This window comes from Clupea harengus, chromosome 16 (assembly GCF_900700415.2).
Source record: "Clupea harengus chromosome 16, Ch_v2.0.2, whole genome shotgun sequence".
NCBI lineage: Eukaryota > Metazoa > Chordata > Actinopteri > Clupeiformes > Clupeidae > Clupea > Clupea harengus.
This window is the reverse complement of record NC_045167.1, coordinates 5,184,218-5,211,982: the sequence shown is the minus strand read 5'-3', so window position 1 is coordinate 5,211,982 and position 27,765 is coordinate 5,184,218. Positions and strand designations below refer to the sequence as shown.

At 45.1% G+C, this 27,765-nt stretch overlaps 1 protein-coding gene across 4 annotated transcripts; it reads right to left on the bottom strand.

The window, feature by feature from the left end:
- Positions 1-2,565: 2,565 nt before the first annotated feature.
- Positions 2,566-27,704, bottom strand: tbc1d30 (TBC1 domain family, member 30). Of its 4 annotated transcripts, XM_031582285.2 has the most exons (14): positions 26,791-27,704; positions 25,443-25,607; positions 20,049-20,110; positions 19,649-19,714; positions 19,261-19,386; positions 15,845-16,030; positions 14,777-14,945; positions 14,001-14,169; positions 13,404-13,509; positions 12,121-12,227; positions 11,159-11,304; positions 7,064-7,279; positions 5,658-5,708; positions 2,566-3,855 (listed from the first exon to the last, which is right to left on the bottom strand). In XM_031582285.2, the coding sequence occupies exons 1-14, from the start codon at positions 27,329-27,331 to the stop codon at positions 2,837-2,839; spliced, it is 3,129 nt and encodes a 1,042-aa protein (XP_031438145.1). In that variant the 5' UTR covers positions 27,332-27,704; the 3' UTR covers positions 2,566-2,836. The 4 variants fall into 4 exon arrangements, with proteins under 4 accessions (XP_031438145.1, XP_012680861.2, XP_031438147.1 ...); XM_012825407.3 differs by lacking the exon at positions 5,658-5,708; XM_031582286.2 differs by lacking the exons at positions 25,443-25,607; positions 26,791-27,704 and adding an exon at positions 21,044-21,562 and having other exon boundaries at positions 2,567-3,855.
- Positions 27,705-27,765: the final 61 nt, after the last annotated feature.

Sequence of the window (27,765 nt, the reverse complement as noted above, 5' to 3'; positions counted from 1 at the left end):
CGTGGATCGGGGAGTTCTGGTTTTCGGCGCTGGGCAGTGGTGGGCTGTATGACGGACTACTTGTGAAATTATATGAAAGATATGAATTATAAGTACAAAACCCATTGCCAATGGCAGCAGTCATTCATTCTTGGCAGCGGCCATTATGAAGAAATAATATTGTCCAAATGTTGTGGTGCCCCATTCAAATGAATGGAACATTCTGCAGCATTCTGAAGAACCATATCGCATATGTTCAAGATTACTTTTGTTACAATATATGGTATAGTATAATCACTACATGACTGGAAAGCCACAGGCCCCATGAGAAATCAGAAGTTTGCATACACTCATGCAGTGCATGGTTTGGTGCCAGGCCCAGCAGTAACGTCTGCCCGCTCCATCAGACCTCTATATTCGGGCATGGAGGTCCCCTGGGAAGCACATATCCAGGCCTTTCTCACAAATACTCAGCGAAGCATAAATCCTACACGCATGACACATCGAGGTTATTTTAGCTAAAAAATGAAAACAGACAGTAGACCCCTGTGACCCAGCAGATACTGGCAATGAATTAAACAAACATCGCAGCAAGGATAACATCAGTGGTTGGAATCCACAAACAGGGGAATGGGAAATCATTTTTTTTTTTTTTTTTAAACCTGGACCCCTTGTCAAAAGCTCAGCTGTTCCCTTTACTTCATCAAAAAGGGTCCACCTGAAACATCTAAAACGTCTATGGTCGCTGGCATGTTCGGGGGCCCCGTCCTAATCTGGGACCTATGAATCAAGCAGCTCCCCTTCCCCATTGAGGAGGAAATATAGCCCTCATTAGTCAGTCTGAAGATCTTACTGATGATCACTGCTGAAGAAGAATCTTGTTTCCGTTGGCCTGTTGAAACATTCAGAACTTCTGAATCACGTCACATTTGTTAGACATGGTGTCATTTCCTGTTTGTCATGAGCTTCACTCTGTACTTTATATTTCTGTTCAGCTTTCTGTTACTAAAATTGCTTCTTGGAGGTAATTTTAGATGTTCTTTGAACTTTGTAAAGCTGTACTTTTTTTAACGAACTGCCCAAGTTTATATTCTCTCTACATCTGATAGTGTGGATGAATCGTACACCTACATTACTGTGTAAATCTATAGGTAGAATATATAGGGTGGATGAATCATCAGCCTATATTATTGTGTAATTCTAAAGGTAGAATCTATAGGTTGGATGAATCGTATGCCTACATTACTATGTAAATCTAGAACCCACAGGAACAGAAGTAGCTGTACCCTGTAAATGTGTTCAGCTACAGGGGAGAAAGAGCCTTGAAACAAAACACTGATCTATGTCTCCCTCTAGTGGTGAACCATGACATTCACATCATATAGCACATGATCAACATCAAACATCAGAATGTACATGCCACACTGTTACGTGGGTGATTGGCTGGGGATACAAGGACATAGCTACTGATTGGCCCATCAGGATCATGAGCCTCCTTTCCTGTTTGTTGTGCTATGGATCAGCGCAAACTTAAACTGGTGCGACGCCCTGAGTGATTCCAGAGACAGAGAGAAAACAAATAAAGTTGTTTATGCAGAGCACATCTTTTTTAAATAAGGGGAATCAGCCGTAAATCACCATATTGCATGGGTTGGGCATAAATTCTCCAAGGCCTACAAAAATAAACAACAATCATAACGATGACTTTATTTAAGATGCCAAATCCAATTATCTCCTTCTTTAGTTATTTATTGTTTCAAATTCAGTGGGATTACAGGCTTGGGTTGAGCAATGCACCAGCATTATTGAAGCGGTTTCTCCTCCAAGCTCTGCTTTATGTAAGACATCACGCCAGCTGACAGTCTTTGAAGGTCTCTGCTTAAAGTAAAGAGCTATTTTAAAAACACCCACCCACTCTGTCTTGGTCAATCCCCCCCGCCCTTCACCCTGAGTGTCAGAGAGAGAGAGAGAGAGAGAGAGAGATGTATAACTTGTGTATATCTTGTGCATCAGAACACAGAGCACAGCACTGATTATGTCCTATCATGAAAGAGACAGAATAAGAATATTTGTATATAATAGATTATATTAGATTCTGTGAACCGAAGCGCCATCATGACCTGTGTTATACACGCGGTCGGATACATAATGAGATGCAAAGTGTGCTTCAAGACACGGGCCTGAACGTGTGACTGAGATGTTCTGAGTGAGAGAAAGATCCTCATGTGCACAGGAACTCCTCATAGGGTTTATTTAACACAGTCTCAACTCCACTCTGGAACACAATCATAACAACGCCACCATTGCTGTTTGTGACAAGGAAAACAAGCCGGGATATAACAACAGTGTCCCTCCTGAGCATCCGTAGCTGTGCCCGCCCAGGGTGGGAAGTGCATATCTCTTCACATTTCAGTTTGACCTCAGCACAACAGACTAACAGCCAATCTGTGACTTCGCTACACAATCTTACTGCAGTTTTGGTCATTACAATACACAGTTCAGCTCACAGTGTATGTGTGTGTGTGTGTGTGTGTGTGTGTGTGTGAGAGAGAGAGAGACAGAGAGAGTGAGTATGGTTGTAAAGGTGTGTACATGGGTGTGTGTGAAGGATTGAAAGCTGGGGTGTGTGTGTGTATGTGTGCATGTGTGCATACATGTACATTTGTATCGGTGTGTGTATGTGTGCGTAAGAGAGTGAGTACAGTGCCTCTTCATATAGGACATCTCGGTCCCTGAGCCTTGCTTGTGTCACCAAACAGTTTTTCATCAGGAGTGCATGAGAGTCCAAGAAACACAAAAACATGTTCACACGCAGAATCAGAGAGGAAGAGGAAGAGGGAGAGGGAGAGGCTGCTCATCATCGCCTCCTGGTGGAGAGGGCGTTACTGCTACTGCTGCTGCTCAGCCGGCTCATGCCCTTGCTCATCTGGGGGAAGTGCACGGTGGGCGTGCGTGACGTCGGGCCGTACAGCCCCAAGTTCCGCGCAGCCGTTGACTTCCGGGGCACCTTGAGGCAGGGGAAGGGGGAGAAGGGCAGGGGCTGCTGCTGGTACTTGGACAGCCCTGCGGGGGTAGAAGCGGAGGTGGGCATCCGCCTGGCGGAGCAGGAGGACTCTGAGCTGGAGGAGTCCAGTGCCGGCTCCATTTCTGGCTGTGGCGTCGGCGTCGGCGCCGGTGTGGGTTCCGATGTGCTGGAGGGTGTCGTGAGTTCCGGTTCTGAGTCCAGCTCCAGGGAGGCCAAACGTTGTTCCACCGGTCCGATCCGTTCCTTATCCTCCTCCTGCTGCTCCTCCCTTTCTCCATCCACACCATCCAGTCTGGAGTCCTGTGAGAAGCTTTCTGTCACTACCTCCTCCTTAGGCACCTCCTCTTCAGACACCTCCCCCTGTACCACCTCCTCTGCCTCCTGCACTCCCTCCACCTGTGCAGTCTCTTTCTCACATTTCCTCTCCTCCTCCTCCTCCTCCTCCCTCTCCTCCTCTCTTGTCTCTCCCTTCTCCTCTTCATCCTGTGAATCCACCCCCTGTTGCTCCGCCTCTGTGGTCGGGGTCCCAGGCGAGTCCGTCGCCGCCTCCTCCTCCTCCTCCGCCCCCTCATCCGCTTTTTCGGGGTCATCGAACTCCAGCTGGGCACATGCCCTGGCGATGTTCCTACGGTGGGTCCGCACGTGGGCTCGCCACGGCGACTCCAGCCGGCTCCGCACCGCCTCGTCCAGAGGGGTGGACTGGCCCTGGGGGGCCCCGCGCAGCGCCCCACCCGGGCTGCTCCCGGAGTTCCGTAGGGGGGCTCCTCGAGGCCTCCTCCCCAGAAGGAGGTGGTTGACCACGGGGGAGGGGTGCACCTGGGAGGCCAGGACGCTGGTGGCCGGACACTTATCTGAAGGACAGAGGAGGGAGAAACATGATGGTGAGAGTGAGTTTGGAAAGAGAGGGAAGGTGAAAGAGAGAGATAAAGAAAAAAAAAAGAAAGGGTGAGAGAGACAAAAAGAGAAAGGGCAAGATTTAGAGAGTGTGAATACGAGAGACAGACAGCGAGAGTTGGACAGAGAAAGAGAAAAAAAAGAAAGACTGACGAAACGAAAAAGAGCAGAGAGAGAGAGAGAGAGAGAGAGAGAGAGAAAGACCAAAAGAAAGGCAAGCAACTTGACCGAGTAGAATAAAACAGACAAAGCGGGAAATCAAGGGAGGAGCAGGTGTCCTTAGGACTGCAGCCGCCCCTCAGACAGATTCACCCAAGCAGCTCTTGATTAGATGATTGACGTCAATCACGCCCAATCTCAGGAGGCCTGAATGATTAATGCCTACATGCCTAAATGTGTGGCCCCCACCCTCCAACTCTAGGCTGGAACACTGAGGCTGATCAAATCCTGTTTTCCCTGTGAAGTCATGAAATATGCACTCGGGGCCGTGCCAGTTAGTTAGCGAGAGAGAGCCTTAGCTTTGGAACATTGACTCCAAGGGGAAATTTAGGAGAAATTTAGGAGATTTAAAAAAAGCTCTATTTGTAACATGCACCTCTTTATGCATGAGTGTAACATGATCCTATGATAAATTGGTTTAAAACCTCACAGACATGTTTGTTTCATTTCAAGCCTCTTGGTTCTTGTGCTATTTTTCTATGCCAAGTGTATTGTGGGAAATTAAATGTGTTTGTCTGTATGAAGAACATTTTTATGAGTACTGACTGCTATGGGTAAAACTATTCCCCACAAGCCGCTGCAATGGCAGACCACCAGCTCTTGAGTTTAAACTGCGGACACTCGGTACACAAGGCGCTGTGTGCAAGTGGACCTGGATACTTCTGAACAGGGATCAATCAATCAATCAATCAATCAATCAATCAATCAATGATCATATGTTGGCGCTACTTGCAGAACACTTATCATTTACATTCATAGTGCAAGTGAAATCTAAAATAATATCTCTGATCAGTTCATTGATACAGTTCATTGAACAATCACCCAATCAATCAATCAATCAATCAATCAACCAACTAAACAAGGTACAGCTTCTCTGTAATCAATAAATCAATTTATCAACCAATCAATTCATTGACCACCCAACTAGACATTAATTCAAAACAGATCAAAATCGAAGTGAAAGGTTTAGTCAAAGCCTCAAAGGAAAGGCCCCACCAATGTGGCCACGCCCCCTTCACCACCCTGGCCTCCATGTGACCACGCCCCCTTCATCACCCTGGTCTCCCATGACCACGCCCCCTGTCACCAGCTGGGTCCCCATGTGACCACGCCCCTTCACCAGCCTGGTTTCCGTGTGGCCATGCTGGCCTCTGCACAAACCTGGAAGCTCCTGCCACCATCCCTGACACCCTGTGAAACAGCTTAACAAACCCACATTGGCTCCCACTTTATATTCAGTGCTCCTATCACTGTGTCCTTACAACAAGCCTGTGTTCCTCATCTAAGAGCATATTATTACCAGATGGACCTGGGTTTAGGGTTAGCTATATATTGTTACCAGATGGTTTAGGGTTAGCTATATATTGTTACCTGATGGTTAAGGGTTAGATATATGTAATGTAATGTAATGTATACGTTTGCTGTACTTATCGCTTACTTAAAAACAGTGAGAAGAAGACACAGGAAGAACACATGCTAACATCAGGGCACTTCATATATAGTGGGGGCCCACACGGCGTTACTGACTGAAGGGTAATACCATTACTCTGGGGTTCACACGAGGCCCCAGACAAGGCCTCTGGACCAGGACCTGAGGAAAACACCAGACATATTTATACATATAGATGTATATTTGAAGTGTGTATGTGTGTGTGTGTGTGTGTGTGTATATGCAATTGTATGCAAAATGTTTGTGTACTGCAATTTCACTCGTCATCTCATGAACCTAAAAAAAACACACACTGCTCCTTTAAATGCATCTCAAGGTAGCGATGTCAAAAACACACACTGCTCCTTTAAATGCATCTCAAGGTAGCAATGTCAAAAACACACACTGCTCTTTTAAATGCATCTCAAGGTAGCGATGTCAAAAACACACACTGCTCCTTTAAATGCATCTCAAGGTAGCGATGTCAAGGGCTTCTTGTGCATGCAGAGATTCCAGTTCAGTCGTTTATTTGGAAAGTCACACACAGCACTCTAAGCCATAGGTAATCGCCACCCCTGGGAAGGGACTGCTCTTCCTGCACAGCTAAAGGACACTTTGTTTCCTTGTGTGTGTGTGTGTGTGTGTGTGTGTGTGTGTGTGTGTGTGTGTGTGTGTATGTATGTGTTAGACGACACTAGAGTGTTTTTATTCTTGTCTTATGCAACCATCACCAGGTCTAATACAACCAGTATTGTGTGATGCTGTAACACGATATCCAGGTATTGTGTTACAGCATGACAATTCTCAAATAATGAGAGGGCTGTGTGTGTATAAATATGTGTGTGTGTGTGTGTGTGTGTGTGTGTGTGTGGGTATAAATATGTGTGTGTGTGTGTGTGTTTCTATGTGCAAAGGTAAACAGGTTAGTGTTCATGTAGAAGTAGGCCAGTGTGTTTACCTGTTCTTCCTTCAACATCCTGCCCTGCACCCATCATCTCTTTATCTGGGAATACGGCTTCTTCACAGCACTGCTGTCTGTATGTATGTGTGTGTGTGTGTGTGTGTGTGTCTCTCTCTCTCTCTCTCTCGCTCGCTCTCTCTTTATGTGTGTGTGTGTGTGTCTGTTTATGTGTGTGTGTGTGTCTGTTTATGTGTGTGTGTTTGTGTGTGTGTTTTCACCTGTTGCTGCTTCCGTCTCTTAATGCATGAGTACTGTTTACTCAGTATGTGGGTGTGTGTGTGTGTGTGTGTGTGTGTGTCTTCACCTGTTCTTATGTAGAGCAGGTTGGCCTGTTGCTGCTGTCGTGTCTTGATGCGTGAGTACTGTTTCCTCAGCGCGGTGATGTGTGTGTGTGTGTGTGTGTGTGTGTGTGTGTGTGTGTGTGTGTGTGTGTGTGTCTTCACCTGTTCTTATGTAGAGCAGGTTGGCCTGTTGCTGCTGTCGTGTCTTGATGCGTGAGTACTGTTTCCTCAGCGCGGTGATGTGTGTGTGTGTGTGTGTGTGTGTGTGTCTTCACCTGTTCTTATGTAGAGCAGGTTGGCCTGTTGCTGCTGTCGTGTCTTGATGCGTGAGTACTGTTTCCTCAGCGCGGTGATGTCGGTGCTCATGCGCTCCAGCATCATGCTGTTGATGGCCGCCTGGTGCTCCGCCCGACCGGACCCCACCGCACCCACCGCTCCCGGGGACACCCCCGCCATGTTACTGCTGCGGGGACTCTGCTCCCCATGCTGGTCTGGAGAGAGAGAGAGAGAGAGAGAGGGAGAGAGAGAAGGAGGGAGAGAAGGAGGGAGAGAGAGAGAAAGAAAGAGGGAGAGAGAGAAAGAAGGAGGGAGAGAGAGAAAGAGGGAGAAGGAGGGAGAGAGGGGGAAGGAGAGAGAGAATGAGAGAGAGAGAGGGGGAAGGAGAGAGAGAGAGAGAGAAAAAGGGAGAGGGAAGGAGAGAGAGAGAGAGAGAAGGAGGACGAGAGAGAGAGAGAGATAAAGAGATGGACAGAGGGAGAGAGAGAGTGTGAGATGGATAGGACGGAGAGAGGAAGAGAGTGAAGGAAAGAAAAAGAAGACAGAAGGAACGGAATAGAGAAGAGGAGAGAGAGAGGTAAAGAGAGGAGAGATAATGAAAGGAAAAGTGATGGGTGAGCGAAAGAGAGAGAGAAAATGCAGAGGAATGGATAAATTAACAGATAGACAGATGAAAGGAGAGAAGGAGAGAAAGAATAGGACATTCCAAGCTGTGGTTATTAGGTGTACTGTCCTCCTTTCTCTAAGATTTTTAGAATTGAAAGAAAGAAACTCAGTGTTTTCATAATCCTCTGTGGCCGGCGAACCTTTTGACCTTTTGTACCACCTTAAGAAACCATCCAGCAGTCAAACCCTCACCCAGGATAAAAACCCAGTGATGCTTCAAGGCCTCGGCCCAAAACTCCCACACAGACTACACCAGAGGCGAGAGAAGCGCCTCGAGACGAGACAGTCCAAATCCAACCCGACTTTTAGCTTTCCCTCTGAATTCCCGCTCCTCTCATGTGATGGACAGGAATTAGTTTTCTTTCCCCGACCTCCCACCCCTGTTGTCTGGATTCAGTCCCTCACTGTCGTCTGAAGTTCTGCAGTCTGTGATTAAAGCTAATTAAAGTTCAGCGACCCGGCATACTTCTTTTAAAAACATGACAGGATTTGAATTAATCTAACTTGGAAGAGGATGAAAGAGATCTCACGAGACCAGGAGAGTATTGTCCAACTTATCATGTGTTTTCATGGAGTTTCCACGAAAGCAATTACACACATGCACACATGCACACACACACACACACACACACACACACACACACACACACACACACACACACACACACACACACACACACACACACACACACACTAGCCCCCTACCACACACACATACAAACGTGCACAGACATATTTAATCACACAGGATTAAATCATTCTTTGCTGTAAGGCAGTAAAGGGGTTATACTGTACACCAAAATGCTAAATAAATCATCCCCCAAACTGTTCTGAGTGTCAAAGGTCTTTAAAAGGATAGATCTTACACATTAGTCCCCTACCACACACACACACACACACACACACCACACAAACACATGTGGGCAGAGACAGACATACACACACACACACACACACTCCTCTGGAGTTAACGTTACCCAGAGAACAGTAACATTGTCGGTAGACAAAACTTCGTCATGTTACGTTAAGTCCCACTAGGACAAAGATTGATGGATTTTTGTTGAAAAACATAGCCTAGGCCTACTGTCTATGTCCACTGTCTAAAACTGTAAACTATACTTCTGTCATCTTGTTGCACTCCTGATCTGATTAATCTGGTAAATTGGTGAGTATCCTTCTTAGTAGTAAGTTTTTTTTTCATGTTCCCTATTACCATTATGATGGAATGTAGAGATGGAAAGATTTAGCAATACAGTCAAAAGTACAGTAGTCATGGGAACAGCCCCTGGCATGAAGCCGCTTCCTGTCAGAGAGGAAGTGGGCGAGAGAGAACAGGAAAAGGATGGATCAGTGTGAGGCACGGATAAGATATGGGGATCCCTCTGAGCACACACACACACACACACTCACACTAGAGCACAAACACACACGCACGCACACACTAGAACACAAACACAGTGTTCATCTGTGCTTCTAATAGCTAAGAGTTCCACAGAGAACTGAGTTCAAGCTTAATTTTCAGCTAGTAAAATGTCCTCATTTTCAAGGACTAAAACCATTTTTAGAGGAAATGTACTACTTTATTGAAGAAAAAGTTATTTCAAAAGAGGCTGCAAATGGTTCTTCATCAGAGGTTTCCAAGCAGAACCCTTTGGGTATTCCTCATACAGAACCATCTCTCTCTGAAACTACAGCCATCATTGTTGCCCACAAAGAGGCCCCTTAGTTCTCTTCATTCAGCTTTATCAGTCTCAGATTAGCCATTTAGAGCTGCTGTATCCTTTACAGCCAGAGTACACACTACACCACACACCTGATAGTCTAGGAGCTGTAAAACAATATAGTACCGGGGAGAGAGTGCACCATAGAAGTGCTGTTCTACTCTACACTGACACATTCTGCAGCATCATTCATCTTCATTCATCAGAGAGAACCCTAAAGCTTGTAGCGGCCTCTCACACATCGGGTTCTAATTCCATTGACAGGCAATGAGCAAACGCGATGAGGAACAAGCAAAGTCTGTCGTGCGTGAACTAATACTATTGTGTGGCGTGTGGGAGCATTGTGCTGACCCACCCATGTTTGCGCTTAGGATCTTACTCATCGTGGTGAAGTAGCAAAAAAAAAATGTGCCGAGTTGTTAGCTTAGCTTCAGTTCATGTGTGGTGGACTTTGCTCGTTATTTGTTGCCATTTGCCCGTCAATAAATTAGGGTCCATTATGGATAAGATCAGCTCATCTGCTGCATTGTAGTGTTTTCATATATACAGGTATTTGTGTATTTTCTGCGTCCTGACACTGCTCCTCTGTACTGGGTCAGGTGAGCTCGTTTGAGTTTCATTATAGGAACTAAAGAATGAGCAGAACCCTCAGATAAGGAGTTCTTTTATAAAACTATTGTGGAACTATTAAGGTTATCCACACTACACAGACTCACTCTGCAACATGCATTGGATTCTGGGTGGAACCATTTGAAAAAGAGTACCAGGTAGAGACTTTTCCTTTTGGAGAATGTCATGCTCTCAAAAAAGGTTCCTCCTTTCCTTTAGGGAGACAACCTCCTAAAGGTCAATGGGTTCTAGGTAGACCTTTTAAGGGTTCTTTCATAACAAATTCAAGCCAGGGTCATTCATCCCCCCACAAGAACAGCTATGCTGCATCATCCTGACTTGTGTTATTGAGGAACTATTGCTGATTAAAGGTGCAGTTTGTGATCAGTTTTGGTATCGTGAAAGGTTGTTCATATTTGAGCTCAACAGCCAATCAAATAACACTCCGAGCTTCTGTGCCCCTGAAGCTCGGTGTTGATTGGCTGGGATTGTTTATGACTCACTCCGAGCCCCTTTGTTTGTTTCCCATTTACAGAGTCAGGACTGTGTGCGAACACCTGAGTATTTACAGAGTCAGGACTGTGTGCGAACACCTGAGTATTTACAGAGTCAGGACTGTGTGTGAACACCTGAGTATTTACAGAGTCAGGACTGTGTGCGAACACCTGAGTATTTACAGAGTCAGGACTGTGTGCGAACACCTGAGTATTTACAGAGTCAGGACTGTGTGTGAACACCTGGGTATTTACAGAGTCAGGACTGTGTGCGAACACCTGAGTATTTACAGAGTCAGGACTGTGTGCGAACACCTGGGTATTTACAGAGTCAGGACTGTGTGCGAACACCTGAGTATTTACAGAGTCAGGACTGTGTGTGAACACCTGGGTATTTACAGAGTCAGGACTGTGTGCGAACACCTGAGTATTTATGAGCACGAACACTGAACAGACAGATAGAAGATCACGAGGGGCAATTTGCTGACAAAAAGTGTATGAGACAAAAAGTGTGTGTGATTAGAATTACAGGCTGTACCTTTAAAAGGTAGAACATGTAAGGGCTCTTCTATAATGTTGTGTACACACTCTGTGCCCCACTTACCTCTGACGTTCCTCTGGTAGCGCTGTAGTTCCGGCGCCAGAAAGCCTCCCAGCGGACCCAAACAACCCAGAGCCGTAACTAGGGAATCTTCATCATCCATGTCAGCATCATCATCACTCTCCCATCCCTCCAGGCCACTTGGACTACTACAGGACACAGACACACGCACACACACACACACGCACACACACATGCACACACACAATAAAACAAAAGACTGAACATCTGTGTATGGTTTGTCATCAGTCACTTAAAAATCACTTGTCATTATAACATCAAAGACCCAGGATCTGTCGGATGGATCCGACAGAGATAATTGGCTCCAAAAACACTTTGACATAAAGAAACATCTCCCAGAATATTCCTCAAACTGTCCAGCCATACCCTACCTCACAAACCAAACATAGCAAACCTCTGAGTTTAACACAATTTCATTCAAGCACGATGTCTACACACAGTCCATACCTGATGTAGACTCTTCTGGATATCTGATCCTTGACACACTGCCAAGGGCCTGCCACATTTGCATGTCATTTTGCATCCACATAAAACTCTGACATGATCCCATGGAGAGACACTCTTTGTTTCTACTCACTCTCTAATGAGGTACTTGTCCTTTAATGAGGAGCCCACAGCTGCTGGAAGGGCCCTTACCGGGAGTTTGCCTTGACTAGAGTGGGGAGGGCTGTGATGTTGTGGGTGTAGTGTAAGCTGCCCTTCGTAGGGGCAAGGAGGGGTATAATGTTACTGCCCTTACTGTAAGCTGCCCTTCACAGGGGCAAGGAGGGGTATAATGTTACCGCCCTTACTGTAAGCTGCCCTTCACAGGGGCAGAAAGGGTGTGATGTTACTGCCCTTACCGTGAGTTGCCCTTCACAGGGGCAGAAAGGGTGTGATGTTACTGCCCTTACTGTAAGCTGCCCTTCAAAGGGGAAGAAAGGGTGTGATGTTACTGCCCTTACCGTGAGTTGCCCTTCACAGGGGCAGGAAAGGGTGTGATGTTGTAGGTGTACTTCTCTCTCAACTCAGCCAGCTGGGGAAAGGGGAAGACAGCCATGGCGTACACCATCTAGAGAGAGAGGGAGAGGGAGAGAGAGAAAGAGGGAGGAGAAAGAGAGAGAAAGAAACAGAGGAGAAAGAGAGAGAGAGAAAGAGGGAGGAGAAAGAGAGAGAAAGAGTTAGGAGAAAGAGAGAGAGAGAGAGAAAGAGGGAGGAGAAAGAGAGAGAGAAAGAGGGAGGAGAGAGAGAAACAGAGGAGAAAGAGAGAGAGAAAGAGTTAGGAGAAAGAGAGAGAGAGAGAGAGAAAGAGGGAGGAGAAAGAGAGAGAGAAAGAGGGAGGAGAGAGAGAAACAGAGGAGAAAGAGAGAGAGAAAGAGGGAGGAGAAAGAGAGAGAGAAACAGAGGAGAAAGAAAAAAATAAGAGGGAAAGAAACAGTGAAGAGAGAGGGAGAGAGAGAGAGAGAGAAAAAAAGAGAAAGACAGAATAGGACTTTCAGCTAGGGAATCTACTGTGGTTACCACCGGTTACATCAGGTACAACAGCAACACCAAAAACATCATACAAAAGGAGTAATACTTCATATCAGTGTCTTACTATCTATATTTGGGGCAGTTCCTCCATGAGGTGAATAACATTTACTTGTTGAATACAATGATTACACATGAATACCGACAAAAAGGGGTTCCTTCATGGTTCAAAGTCCAAAAACTTGAGACCTAGATCTATACACGTCATCATAAATAACCCATATCAAATCTTATCTGGTCAATAAAGTACACAATTCAGCTCACAGGTGAAGAATGATTACACATGAATACCAAAAAAGGGCTCCTTTCTAGGTTCCTTTCAGATATCAGTTCAAAGTCCAAAAACTTCGAGACCAAGATCTATACGCCACACAAGTCATTCTAAATAATCCATATCAAATCTTGTCTGCCATATAGCGGGGTTCCTCCACGAACCACACAGTTGAAAGGTCAAACGTATGGTAAGCTGAAATGGGTCACATTAGTGGAGTGTTGTTACGGGCTCGAAGGAACCCATTTCTCTAAGTTCAGAGTTTAAGAACGTCAGACCAAGTTCTGAATAGCACTCTTTTTTGGTATTCATGTGTAATCATCCTCCGATCCATACAAATACCTTGCATGGCAAACAGTCCACATTGTCAGCAGGTTGAACAGGCAAGCCAAAGTCATGTCTAGACCCTGGCCTCACGACTGCAGGTTCAGCTGCCCAGTACATTACCTGCATGAGGTCAGTGGAGTCTATGAGGTTGTGCTCCAGCATCTCCTGGGCGAGGCAGCCCATGGTGCTGTAGAACTCGTCTGCAGACTGGCAGTACTCTACGCGCCTGGCAGAGGAAAGAAACATGACGGAGGAAATAAGACATTTTCCCATAATACAGCCAGGGGTCATATACTACTCAGTATTTCAGTCATACTTTTATGATCATCATTCAGCAACATATTTCAAACCAGTGTTAAGCAAAGGACTAAGCAATGACCTCAATAAGAAGTGTCTTATTATTGGGTACATTAAAAGGATATTTCAAGTATAAACATGCATTTTCCACAGTTTTCATATTATTTTTACATTTTGGAAAATGCAAAGATTTTAGACATTAAGTTTTTTTTTTTCAACACTGCATGCGCTTCCCCTGCTGATTTCAAGGCCATGACCTTGGTGCCTCTTAACATCCTGTTCTAGTATCTGGGCCATTCTTCAGAAGAACACCCACCCCTCAAAGGAGAAATATCACCAATTCCTGTTTCGTCTCTCATCTCTGTCAGTGATTAAGTGGTCCCTGTCTGAGACATTGTTTTGTTATATCAGTCCACTCACTCTCCCAGCTTGGCCCAGATGGCCAGGGCCACCCTGAGGAGGACCTCGGAGCCCTCGAAGAACACCGAGTCCCAGATCTTCAGCACGGTGTGGCGGGGCAGGCAGGTGGCAAACATGGTGAGGAACCACTGCATGGTGAACACGTTGGTGAGCGGGGGCTCGTAGCTGCCTGTGGGAGGGCGCGCGCACACACACACACACACACACACACCCCACACACAGACAGACACACACACACACACACACACACACACACACACACACACACACAGACAGACACGCACACGCACACGCACATGCACGCGCACATACAGACAGACAGACACACACACACACAGAGAGACACACAGACACCCACAAACAGTCACATTAATGATGCACACCTAACTATTGTTGTACACAGAATACAAAGAGCATAATTATTTTACTCTCAAGATAACAACACTGGCTTGCCGAGTACACTAGAGCAAAGGTAGAGCTTTTAATGTGCTGCTGTTTTATTTCAGGACAAATGTAAACAGACCTATGCCAATTACTACTTACTACTTGCTAGTCTGATGGATACAAGCTTTTTGACTGACAAATCTGTGTATCACACTACTTATTCATTCCCAAACCATACAATAGATTCCCAAAACACACAGGCAACTGGCCTCAGAAACTCTTGGGTTAGCTGCATACATGACCCAGTATATGAAACTCTTGGGTTAGCAGCATACATGGCACAGTATATGAAATAACTGGTTTGGATGTGATGGTGTACTGGTCGGACTCACCTCCACCGTCCTGATTGGCTGCTTTCTGCAGGTGGTGCAGGTGCTGAGAGAGTTCCGGAAGCTTGAGCCTCAGCAGGTCTCGGAACACGGCCATGTCCACAGACAGCGCCCGCAGGTTGTTGGCAAAGTAACTCTCAGGGAGCACCTTATCGATCAGGTAGATCATCACCTGGAACCATCACACCAAATTAACCGTTACAACTAAACTGTTTACATGTGAAATACAAATCAAAACACCCGAGGGAGTCAAGACATCCCAGATAGGCAGACAGGCAGACAGACAGACAGACAGGCAGACCCTGACCTTGGTCAGACCTACTGTATTCATGCCAGCTCAAGGCTAGTTTTGTTCCCAAGATAACTTCCATCAAGGTCAACTCTAACCCCTGTCATATAAGGAGACCCAATAAGCGGTCATCAAAACAATCTCAATAGCCAAAACAATAGCCTCGTGTCCTGTATATCAGTATCAGTGTCTGGATGGGGCCTAGGTCTCCAACATGGCCACCTGCCCACTAGGAGAGAGTGTGTTGTGAGGACGGACTTGCTGCGCAGGCACAACAGAGATCCACTGCTGCTGAAAAATAACCTCTGACTCAGCAGTTTCCATCTTGACTTCAGCCAGAGGAACACGCCTAGTGAACACACCATGCAATGTGCTCTAGGTGACTTTTATTTATTTATTATCCATCTTTTTTAATCATATATTTTACAGAGTGACTTAAATAGTGACAGTAAATGTGTACATCTGTGTATAAAACCATGAGGCTGTAACCTTAACAGATTATGAACCCCTACTGCGCGCACACAGACAGATACACACACACACACACACTGCAGCAAAAAGCACCAAAACTCCACCAGTGTGTGATACTCTACACCTAATAAACCCTTGCGCGCACACACACACACACACACATGCGCGCACACATACACATACACATACACACACACACACACACACACACACACACACACACACACACACACACACAGTAGTAGCAGCAGCTTCTCAGTCAGTACTCCAGACCTCCACGAGGTCATCTAAGCCGAGGGCCTCCTAAGTACCTTGAGCGCGTCCCCCTCGTTGCCGTCGGTGACCTCCAGGATGAGGGCGGCCAGCACGTTGAAGCCCTGGCAGTAGCCCACCGCTTTGTTCCAGCGGGCGAAGGCCAGCAGCACCCGCTTCAGCACCACACGGTCCTGCTCCCCCTCCTGGCCACTGTAGGAACTGTAGCCCGTGCGGTGCAGGTCCTACAGGGAGAGATTAGGGAAGATACAGTTACCCTATGAACAAGCAGACAGAGAGAGAAAGAAAGAGAGAGAGAGAGATACAGAAAGAAAGAAAGAAAGAAAGAAAGAAAGAAAGAAAGAGTGAGGGAGAGAGAATAAGATCTAAGAGAGGCCACAATAAGGCCACAATATGATCTATAGCTTATCCCCGCAGAAACAATGAGAAAGAGAAACAGAAAGAAAGAGAGAGCATTAGTCTGTTTTTCGATCTATCTGGTACATCATACAACACATTTTTGTGCAATACATTTAATTAAGTTTGAAATATATTATTTGATAGATGAGGACAGAGAGGGCGAGAGAGAGAGGACAATTAATGTAATGTACATAAGACTGAATATTAGTGACACAGAAAGGAAGAAGAACTTCACAGAAATGTCCCTCTGCGGGACAACACGTGGACCACAGGCGATGTCCTTACGTGCCAGACACACACACAAACACACACACACACACACACACACACACACACACACACACACACTCACACTCACACTCACACGTGGACCACAGGTGACAAGACATTCTTGTGTGCCAGACACACACACACCCTGGACCACAGGTGACATGACGTTCTTGTGTGCCAGACACACACACACACCCTGGACCACATATGACGTGACGTTCTTGTGTGCCAGACACACACACACACTGGACCACAGGTGACGTGACGTTCTTGTGTGCCAGACACACACACACACACACACCCTGGACCACAGGTGACGTGACGTTCTTGTGTGCCAGACACACACACACACACACACACACACAAACCACAGGCGATGTTCTGACGTGCCAGACACACACACACACACACACACACACACGAACCACAGGCGATGAATCACATTCTCCTTACGTGCCAGACACACACTCAGGGAAGACATAAAAAGGAAAAAAACAAACAAACACCTGCCTGGTTTCCATTAGCCTCTCTGCGCTGACGCTCAGGCCATGAGCAAACATCCTGCCTCTCCACCACACAGCCCGCTTAGTCGGCAGGAGCAGGTGATCACCACTCTCCTCTCCACCACACCGCCCACTCAGTCTGCAGGTGATCACCACTCTCCTCTCCACCACACCGCCCACTCAGTCTGCAGGTGATCACCACTCTCCTCTACACCACACTGCCCACTCAGTCTACAGGTGATCACCACTCTCTTCTCCACCACACTGCCCACTCAGTCTGCAGGTGATCACCACTCTCCTCTACACCACACTGCCCACTCAGTCTACAGGTGATCACCACTCTCCTCTCCACCACACCGCCCACTCAGTCTGCAGGTGATCACATCCTGTCTGTAGTGCTTAACATCTTAGAGTAGTGCTCATTAGTGTGTGCTGCTTAACATCTTAGAGTAGTGCTCAGTAGTGTGTAGTGCTTAACATCTTAGAGTAGTGCTCAGTAGTGTGTGCTGCACCTCCTGTCTGTTGTGCTTCAGGGGTCATCAACACATCTGTTCTCCCATGTACTCCAGCCCTATCCATGTCAGACTGACATCGTATACATCCTGAACTCGTGTGCTGTAGATTACGAAACGTTAAATCAGTGCTGATATCAATCCTGTGTCTTTCTTATATACTGAAACTAGGCTACTCTCATATCTGATCTCTGATGTGCTGTATGTTACAGGAGCTTTAATTACTTCTCATGTGTCTTATAAATCAAATAAATCCATCCCGCTTAGCCACACCACACATTTATCAGTCTTAAAATCTTACATGCATATTATAGTGTACAGTTCTGAGAACAGCTTACTGGAAGCTATTTTCCCGTTTCATGATCACTGATGAGGTTCTGTCTGTTACTGCTGAGGTGGACCATAAATCAAACAAGTCCTTCCTTCTTATTACCCAACCCTCACTACTGGATCATGAGATCTTATCTGTCTTAAACCTTATGGCTCTTACAGGTTCTAATTACCCAACCCTCACTACTGGTTCATGAGATCTTATCTGTCTTAAACCTTATGGCTCTTACAGGAGCCCACTGACAGCTTCTATCCGTGTGTGACATCACTTATATACACCAAACACACTTCACCAAATACACCAAACACACTTCACCAAACACACCAAACACACTTCACCAAACACACTTCACCAAACACACCAAACACACTTCACCAAACACACTTCACCAAATACACCAAACACACTTCACCAAACACACTTCACCAAATACACCAAACACACTTCACCAAACACACCAAACACACTTCACCAAACACACTTCACCAAACACACTTCACCAAACACACTTCACCAAATACACCAAACACACTTCACCAAACACACCAAACACACTTCACCAAACACACCAAACACACTTCACCAAATACACCAAACACACTTCACCAAATACACCAAACACACTTCACCAAACACACCAAACACACTTCACCAAACACACTTCACCAAATACACCAAACACACTTCACCAAACTTCACCAAACACACCAAACACACTTCACCAAATACACCAAACACACTTCACCAAATACACCAAACACACTTCACCAAACACACCAAACACACTTCACCAAACACACCAAACACACTTCACCAAACACACCAAACACACTTCACCAAATACACCAAACACACTTCACCAAATACACCAAATGTACTGTGAACACTCAGCATCCTGCTGTTCTTTCTTTCAAATGTGAAATCAGTCTTTTATATGTTGTTTCGATCGGCTTAATGCTTCCCTAATCATCTCTCTCTACTCGTACTGTTTCCTCATTCATATCTCTCTACTCAAGCCGACTGCTTCAGAGATCCAGAAGACCACACACACCATTTATGACTGATTCCCCGCCATGCCTACCCGCACACCTTACATCCTGCAATACGGCTCCTTGGGGAACCGGTTTAAATCACTCACCTTGTCCATATATATATATAACCACCTGAAATGCTGCTGACGCCATCCTTCCCTTTATTATCACTAAGCTTCCTTATTGATCGACTAAATAAAATTCAATGTACACAAACCAAACCATATTCATGGAAGGCACTCTAAAACTAGTGGTGTCCTTCCTTTGTATAGGGTCCACATGCTAACAATGGATACAAATCTTAAACGCCAACTTTACTGAGTTTGCGGTGAAGTAAGAACGACGTACCCAGCACTGTACGATCAAAAAAGGCAAATGGAGGAGAAAAGGGAAGAAATAATTCATTACCTTAACGATCTGAATTCCGAGTGTGTCATCGTCAGGGTTGCTCCGGTCGTTAAAGGCAAACCGAAGTGTCTTCTCCCAGTCTATAGAAATGCTGTGGAGGTACTGATCGGCCAGTGTCAGCCACACCTTATGAAAAAACAAACAAAACATTAAAGAAAAAGCCAATTGTGTTTTCAACTGGGTTAGGGAAAACAGCGTATAGCTATATACCCCAACTTTGGTGTGTATGAAAGAAGGTGCTGCATGGCATTATCTAGTCTGCCAAGACTGTATGTGTGAGGGTGGTGGGTACAGCGATGGGGGCGATCAAGATCTTTTCGGTTCTTTTGTTGTATTCTATTAGAAATAAATAATAAAATACAAAAATGATTAGTTTTAAAAATTATACCCTCTTCCTCCACTCCTTCGGGATCCCAGTAGGGAGTCTGGCCACCGCCTTGAGAGCGTCGAACCACTGCGGAAGACAGAGCACATTAGACAGGGAAATGAAAGCAGCGTTTCACCACACTGTTGTCACAGGCATCCTACAGCAATCTACAAAGCCAAATAATTGCCTTCTTTCAGCGACTTCCACAAAGCTATCCTTGATGGCACAAGAGGGCATCTTACACCGCCTATAATACCATATTACTGCATGGCCATGTAGGAGTTATTGAGTCACACGCTCCACTTACATTCTTAGGGGGAGGATCATTTACCATACAGTTCATATAACATGTTGCTTATTGACAGGAACTAATAAGAGTGGCTACCCTTCCAGTAGAAATGTAATGATGTGCACAACTCACCTGCTGGAAGCCATTTTTCCCGAGAGAGGGCTCGATCGTAAACTTCAGTCTCGTGTCAACTCCTGCAAGGAAAAACAACAGAGATCAGTAGTTGAAAGGAAGCGAGGTCAGTGGGTTAAAACGTTAAAACGCTTAGCTTGTGAAAGGCTAATGCAATTTTGCCCTCATCAGGAGAGTGGTTATTGTGTTCTTTTGAAAATGTAGCACCCCTACTCACCCTACCCCTTCACTTAGCCGACGCATATGCCCATCATTTTATCGACCGCGCAAAGCCTACTTAAATCGGATTTCCTTTTATTGGGATGCTGCTATTTGGTCCATTAGTGAACTTGATCCTGAAGGTTCTCATCAAGGAATGATCAATAATAAATGAATTTAAATAGCAATCGGTGGTTTGGACAACTCGATCAGGACCGCGACTCGAACAGGCTGCTGGGGGCGGGTTTAACAAGTTACAGTGAAAGACGTCATACCCTATAGACGACAGCAAGAAAATATTTTCTACTATTTCAGATCTTCTGAAGTTCAGTTACTTTCTCTTGTTCCGTGTTTGCTTTCTGGGCTGGTCGATACATTATAAACGGGTAAAACTAAAACAGCATGCGATAGTCCTTGGATCAGATTTGTTGATAACTGTCGCTGTCCCGTTCGCGGTGGTGCTGATTCTTTACTTCCGCTCTTCACTTCCTCAAGCGAAAGCATCAGAAAGCCACAAAATATGAACTTGTTCTCCATTTTGACCACATATCGATTCTGGTATATCCGGAAATGTGACAATACATATTGCTCTGAGGAAGAAATAGCCTGTGATTCGAAAGTTCATCTCTATGTGGCTGAGCAACCGCAGCAGCGGCCATTGCTCACGTCTTTAACGCTAAAGATATAGCTATAGGTACTTTCTCGCTACCACAATGTCGTTATCACTATCCAAAATGTGTCGCCCATCTATGTATATTACAATTCCTAATGATCAAATTAATAATGCACTACACGACCTGTGTCAGTGTCCTCCATCCTCTCACGCTCAGTCTGCTCCGGGCAGCTGCGGTACCATGTTTGAGCAGAGTTTTCGGTAGGCTACTGTCCGTTGCAGACGGGGATTACATGATTACTATCGCCGAAGCCCTCCCTCTTTGAAACGGTGAAAGCACTTGCAAATGAAATGCCGAGAACTGGGGAAACACAATTACTATGCATATAGACCTTAAATAAATGCAAACACGGCCAGGAATTGATCCTGTTCCCCTGACGTGTTATCATAAAAATAAAATTATAGATCTGTACATAAAATGAATGCGGTTTCCCTGTTTGGATATTGAAGTCCTGAAGGTACAAGCCAGGTGGATTCACTTTACACACTCTTGGTAAAAACTCATGTTAATAATTAAAGTTTAAAGGAATGTGTCCACACGCTATTTCATTAAATTAATATTGATAAAGATACTAAATACACTACTGAACGTGAACGTCAACAGTCTTTACATCATAGCCTACAGTAGGAAGCGTATACACTGCGGTCACCTGGCTCCAAGGTACAAAGCAGTCGCGGTGCACTCCGAGAGATGTTGCTGCGTTTCTTGAGGACATTGCTGATGATATTGCCGACTCCGGCAGCATTCTGTTTGTTTTTCAAAGAAATTCTTGATCTTCTGGAAAGGACAAACTTGTCTTGCTTCATCTGGGTAGGTCGTCTGGATACAGACGAGTTTCGTTTTGTTCCCTCCTCCGTTCCTAATGTACTCCCTGTCCGTAGATCTTTGGTTCTTCTTAGGTCTAACGCATTTACATAAACCCGGTGTCATAGGAGGAACTACATCGGCATCCGTGTTTGGAAGAAAAAAAAAATCCACGCGTCCGAGAAAGATGGCGAGATAATCGATCTAATTGATAAAAGACAACAGTGTATAGGACCGTACTGTACGTCAACGAACGGTTAACAATCAAACGTTAAACATATGACATGTCATTTAAAAATATCTAAAAACACAGAACCTGCTGCAATATCCTACATGTAAAAACCAAAATAGCCATTCACGACCACCAAATGAGCATCTGCAATCTGAGAAACGGCTGCAGCATCGCACTCTAGCAGGATGATGTCTACGGTGTACACCCACATAGGCAGCGTCACACGGAATATGTGTGTGTGTGTGTGTGGGTGGGTGTATGTGTGGATGAGGGAGAGTCAGATAGGTTGGGTTGCTGGAGATACATGACAGTTGGGTGGAAGTAATGACTTAGGCGGGAGAAATAAATAACTGGCAGAGACCATAAGGAACAGAGAAACAACAACGTCCAGGGGGACTGCATCCATACACACCAAAGCATTCATTATAGTCTTACAGTCTTTGGCAGCTCAGTAGAATATAAATTAGGGAATAAAAGGTGATGCGTTGTAGAAGGCATGCTACACAAAGATTATTAAGAATGCTCTCAAGATAAAGACTACATTAAGATGCTTATGCAGTGAACTCTTTCACACACACTGAAGCAAAATGATAAGAAGGAACAGGCAGGAACACAAACCTGAGCAAAACACAAACCAATAATTGCAGGAGCATTTTTCATATTTCTATTTCAGCACTGCAAAGGCGTGTCTGACCAGCGCCACCCAGGACAGAGGAAGGACAACAGAGAACAGAGAATAAAAACGCAAAGTCACCCAGGTGATAGAGGGTGAGGCTGTATCTCAAGACATCCCAAAACTAACACAGCCAATCTATTTATAGCGCTGGCTCCAACAGATGAATAATATATTGTGCCTTTTGGAGGACTCATTCTTCCCATAGTGCATCTCTGCGTGAGCTTCAGATACAGGGGGAAGATTATCCCCTGAGCAAGGAGGACGAATATTTGCAGGAAATCGCATAACAATTCATCTGTAACTAGCACAGCGTATGCGGCAAACATCCCATAATGCTTACACTGACAGATGAAATTAAAGACGAACATATAAGCATTAAAATCTTAATAATGTGAAGAAAAGTTCTCTCTCCCCTTGCACTCACACGCACACACACGCAAACACATACATACACACACACGCACAGGCGTACACACACACGGATGCACTTACATGCATGCACGCACGCACGCACACACACACACACACACAGACACACGCACACACACACTCACGCACACACACACGCACACACGCATGCACTTACACGCATGCACGCACACACATGCACGTGCACACACACGATCATTACGATTTGAGGATTAAACCAAATGATCTTGTTCCTGGATAGGAGTAGACAGACCTAATCTGTGTCCTCTAAGAATGAAGTTTATAACCCCAGAGTTGCCTGACATCTTGTGTAAGATAACAACATGACAAGCTCAGTGGTCTGTCATTGAGAGTAAAGACATGACAGAAGGGATACCATCATGCACACACAGAGGGCAGGGATGAGTGGGAGATCTCTTAGGGGGAGGATAATTTACCATACCTGTGTTACGCAGTGGTCACGCTGCATGGAAGTGAAAGAATAACAAAACACAATTCAGTGAGTCAAGACTCAAGAACACAAGAACTCTAGAACTCAAGAACACACGACTCGAGGGCAGATCTGACTGATCCGTATCTACACTAGGTTCTCTCTGGACTCAAGAACACAAGAACTCAAGAACACAAGAACCAAGACTCGAGGGCAGATCTGACACATCCGTATCTACACTAGGTTCTCTCTGGACTCAAGCACACAAGAACTCAAGAACACAAGAACCAAGACTCGAGGGCAGATCTGACTGATCCGTATCTACACTAGGTTCTCTCTGGACTCAAGAACACAAGAACACAAGGCTCGAGGGCAGATCTGACTGATCCGTATCTACACTAGGTTCTCTCTGGACTCAAGAACACAAGAACCTAGACTCGAGGGCAGATCTGACTGATCCGTATCTACACTAGGTTCTCTCTGGACTCAAGAACACAAGAACCAAGACTCGAGGGCAGATCTGGCCCTGATCTGTTTCACATGAAGTTCTCTCTGGACTGGCGCTGCCATCCCTCGGCTTCAGGCCATGGCACAGCTTCAGGAGCTGCAATCTGACACCAAATTGGCATCTGTGCTTCCGTGTCAATATTTGACATCTAGTGCAATCTAACAATTTACAGCATCTACACATTGACTGTTAATGTGTATGTAAAAGAGAGAGGAGACATTTGTCACTGATCAAATGTCTATTCTGTGATGTATTTGAATCACACTGTAAAACGATAAAGGTGGATAGGAACGGACAATTTAAAGCATCACTGTTTGTCAATGTAACTAGATCTTATATTGTTTTGTTGTACTACAGGAGGTCCACTTCTAGGCAGAATAAACACACACACACACACACACACACACACCTTTAAACAACAGATTCACACATTCTCTCTCTATTCATGGGATATGCTACTGCACTTCAAATGAGGTTTCTTAGATTTTCATGAATATACACAGAGGAGAGGGAGCGCCCACAGGAAAGAGTCCTGGCTAGAACAAGCACAATCTAATACTAATCTAATCCATCTAATGGCTTTCAAGCAGAATCTCTTCACCACGCTACTTTCTTGCCAAATCTACAAGCCACTGTGCCTCTGCTACTCTCTCTCATCTATGAGCTATTATCGTGACTGTGTGAACACCTATTTATTCATGATGTAAAAAACAACTCATTGAAAAAAATATATATATAAAATGAAGGGAACATGTTTTATATATACCCTTACAAGAAACGTGTCGGAGATCAATGCACTGTAATCAACTCAAAATATGGAGTTGCTAAATCGGAGTCTGAGTCTGCAAATCTGGCGGAAGGTTGTTGATAGCTGAGCTCGGCAGCCAATCAAATTACACCCCTCCTTTCCATGCACCTGAAGCAACATGCTGATTGGCTGGAATTGTTTATTGCTTGGTCTGAGCCACTGTCTTTGTTTCCCATTTACAAACCCAGGACTGTGAAAGAACACCATAGTCTTTTTCATTGCACACAGAATAGACAGCTAGAGCACCGTGAGAAGCAAGTCGCTACATTTGACAACAAGTGTATTGCATTAGAATTAGAGACTACACCTTTAAGCCCATCCTGGCCTACAGAGTGAGCAACCCTATCTTTTTCTCAAGGAACAGTAAACCACTGAAGACTACAGTGCAATGTATCCTATTCAGGATTAAAACATGTCATTCTATTCCTACCTCCCGAGTCTTTCTGGACAGTTAGAGGACCCTGAGGGGCAATTTGCCGAATTTGACAAAACAATGTTTTGGATTAGAATTGCGGACCCTACTCTGAATTTATGAAATGTGGTCACCAGGAGAAGAAAAAAAACTTTCAGCACTGAAGCAAACGGGCCTTTCAAAGAAGGGCAGAAATATATAAAAAGAGTGTAATCAAACGTACTTCTTTTCTGAGACAAGGCTTGCAGGCACGCAGTGATGACGTCGTAGTTCTTCTGCAGCTTGCCGTGAATGCGGTCCTTCCTCCTGACCAGGCGCACCAGCTTGGCAGACTGGATGCTGATGCGATATTTCATCTCCTGGATGATCCCCTTCAGCTCCTCTGGGTCTGGGGAAGAACCACCACAATAAAATATGAGTCATGCTGGCCTAATACTTCTAATAATCAAGGTTTAATATCATTTATTTAGACATATGAAGGGCAACTATTTATGATGTTTACAATAGAGATTTATATATTATATAATATATATATATTACTAGCACAAGAATTAACATATTTTGTGCCAGTGCATGACTGAAATCGAATAATAAATAAACAACCAAACTGACTAGAATTTAATGCTGACTAGTGACATCGCCCCGCCATCTTGCCTTTCTCAAATTGTACAGCATCTTATCAGACTCAGAATGATCGCCAATGAATAAATGGCATCAAAGAGCGTCAGAAGATTAAGATCTTCATTGCCCTCAAATGGCTGCAGATGCTACTTTCTGGGAAACAGTGGCGGAAATTTGGGTATGGGGGGGGCTTGATGAATGACTTCTCTCCGGTCCTTAACAGAGAGGATATGGCTGCTTAATGGGGCCTGACGCCCAACTGTGTCCTGCTGGGAAACTCAGCCGCAGGGACAAAGAGGAGCTGAGAGGGAACAAATATTGGACCAGCTAAACAAACACATACAAATTCTTCTGTCCATTCAGAGCACAGTCTGAGAAACGTTATACAGAAAGGACTGCCTTCAGGTATTCATTGGCTATGTTTCAGAAATGTGTCAAAAGTATCCAGTTATCTTTGGACAAGTGTCATCCAATTGCAAGGTCTACATCCAAGAGCGTGCTCGTGTCACATTGTGCGCACTTAAATGGTTATCTTATCCAAATACTTCTTACCCACCCATGAGCTTGATCATAAGAAAACAAATGTGTTTCCCTTGGCTGAAGCAGAATACACAGGGGTAGGTGTGACTATAGCTGTCTAACCATACTCTCACAGAGCCTACGACTGTACCCAACTGCCCCCAACGACAGTGTGTGTGTGTGTGTGTGTGTGTGTGAGAGAGACTGTACCTAAATGTGTTGTCACCTTTTCTCAAAGGAATGCACTTCAGCGTAATGGCACTTGTCACGCTGACGTGACATATATTTGTTTAACTGTGACTTACAGAGGATAGAACATTGATAGACGTGTAAAATAAAACCTCTTCGAATTCTCTTGTGTGTTTTTTTGTGTTTGAGTGTTGAGTGTTTTGATTGTTAGGCATGCTACATGCAGATTCACAATATCTTACCTTTTGGGGAAAGGTATTTCACTTGATGTCGCCTGGTATGCTTTTCTTGAAGTTCCTGCAGGAAATAAGACACCGAGTTACTCCGTCCGAAGAACGCATCCGAACCTGACGCTTCGGTCGAACTATCCAAGCTGTCCACGCTCCTTCTGTTCCTGCTGCCAGTGAAGGTGTCGTAGAGTTCCACCAGTAAACAGTCGACGATAGAAGTTCGGGACACTGCTCTTGGTTGTTCGTCTTCCAGATATTCATTGCGACAAAAAGCGTTTTCGAAATCGGTGTTTACTTCGCCATTTGGAACCTGAGCAACGTCGGTTGGCCCCTGGACAGTTCCTTTGGCCCAGATGGCACATTCAGAAGTCGTGGGAAAGTTGCCATCAGTCCGTGTTTGGCCTGTTAAAGTCCACTGCTGAAACGCAGAGAAGCCATCCGTGGTCGATGCACAAGAGTTTACAAAAACTCCACTCTCACTCTGAGAACAGCTATCTCCGTCACATATGTCGATTTCTTTCAGTTCGTTATCATCTACCTGCACCTCCGACATGTTTGGCAGAGACTCACACGTCAGGCTACTTGGGACGTGCCAGTCTCATGTTGCCAGCTCATGCATACGTAGATATAGCCCAGGCAGGTAGGCTACATTGCACCTTACGACGCGCTTTTTAATTTGGCCAGAAGGAACTGAAGTTCCGGGTGCATTCCATTGGGCTAGGCTGACTTCGGCTCTCAGTGACCAACGTGTTTCCTTCCTGATCTCTTGTAAATAGACCTGAGTGCACGCCTATCTAGAGGGGAATTGTAGCCTGCAACCCCTTTCAAAAGTTTGTCCGCCAGACCAAAACGTTTTTCAAGGTGTTGACAGGTGTAGCGCAATCTCGCCTCAGGGGCGGCAGAGCATGTTTAAAAAGGAAATATACTTCCTTAACAATCGGGTAAACCTAGAAATAATTCTGTTACACTAACTGAATTTGTTTACAG

Coding starts and splice junctions, on each gene's coding strand:
- tbc1d30 (XM_031582285.2), bottom strand. CDS start 27,331: ATGTCGGAGGTGCAGGTAGATGATAACGAACTGAAAGAAATCGACATA. Junction 14,170..14,776: donor AGCCAATCAGGACGGTGGAG/GTGAGTCCGACC, acceptor GCCCTCCCACAG/GCAGCTACGAGCCCCCGCTC. Junction 12,228..13,403: donor ACTCCACTGACCTCATGCAG/GTAATGTACTGG, acceptor CTCTCTCTCTAG/ATGGTGTACGCCATGGCTGT.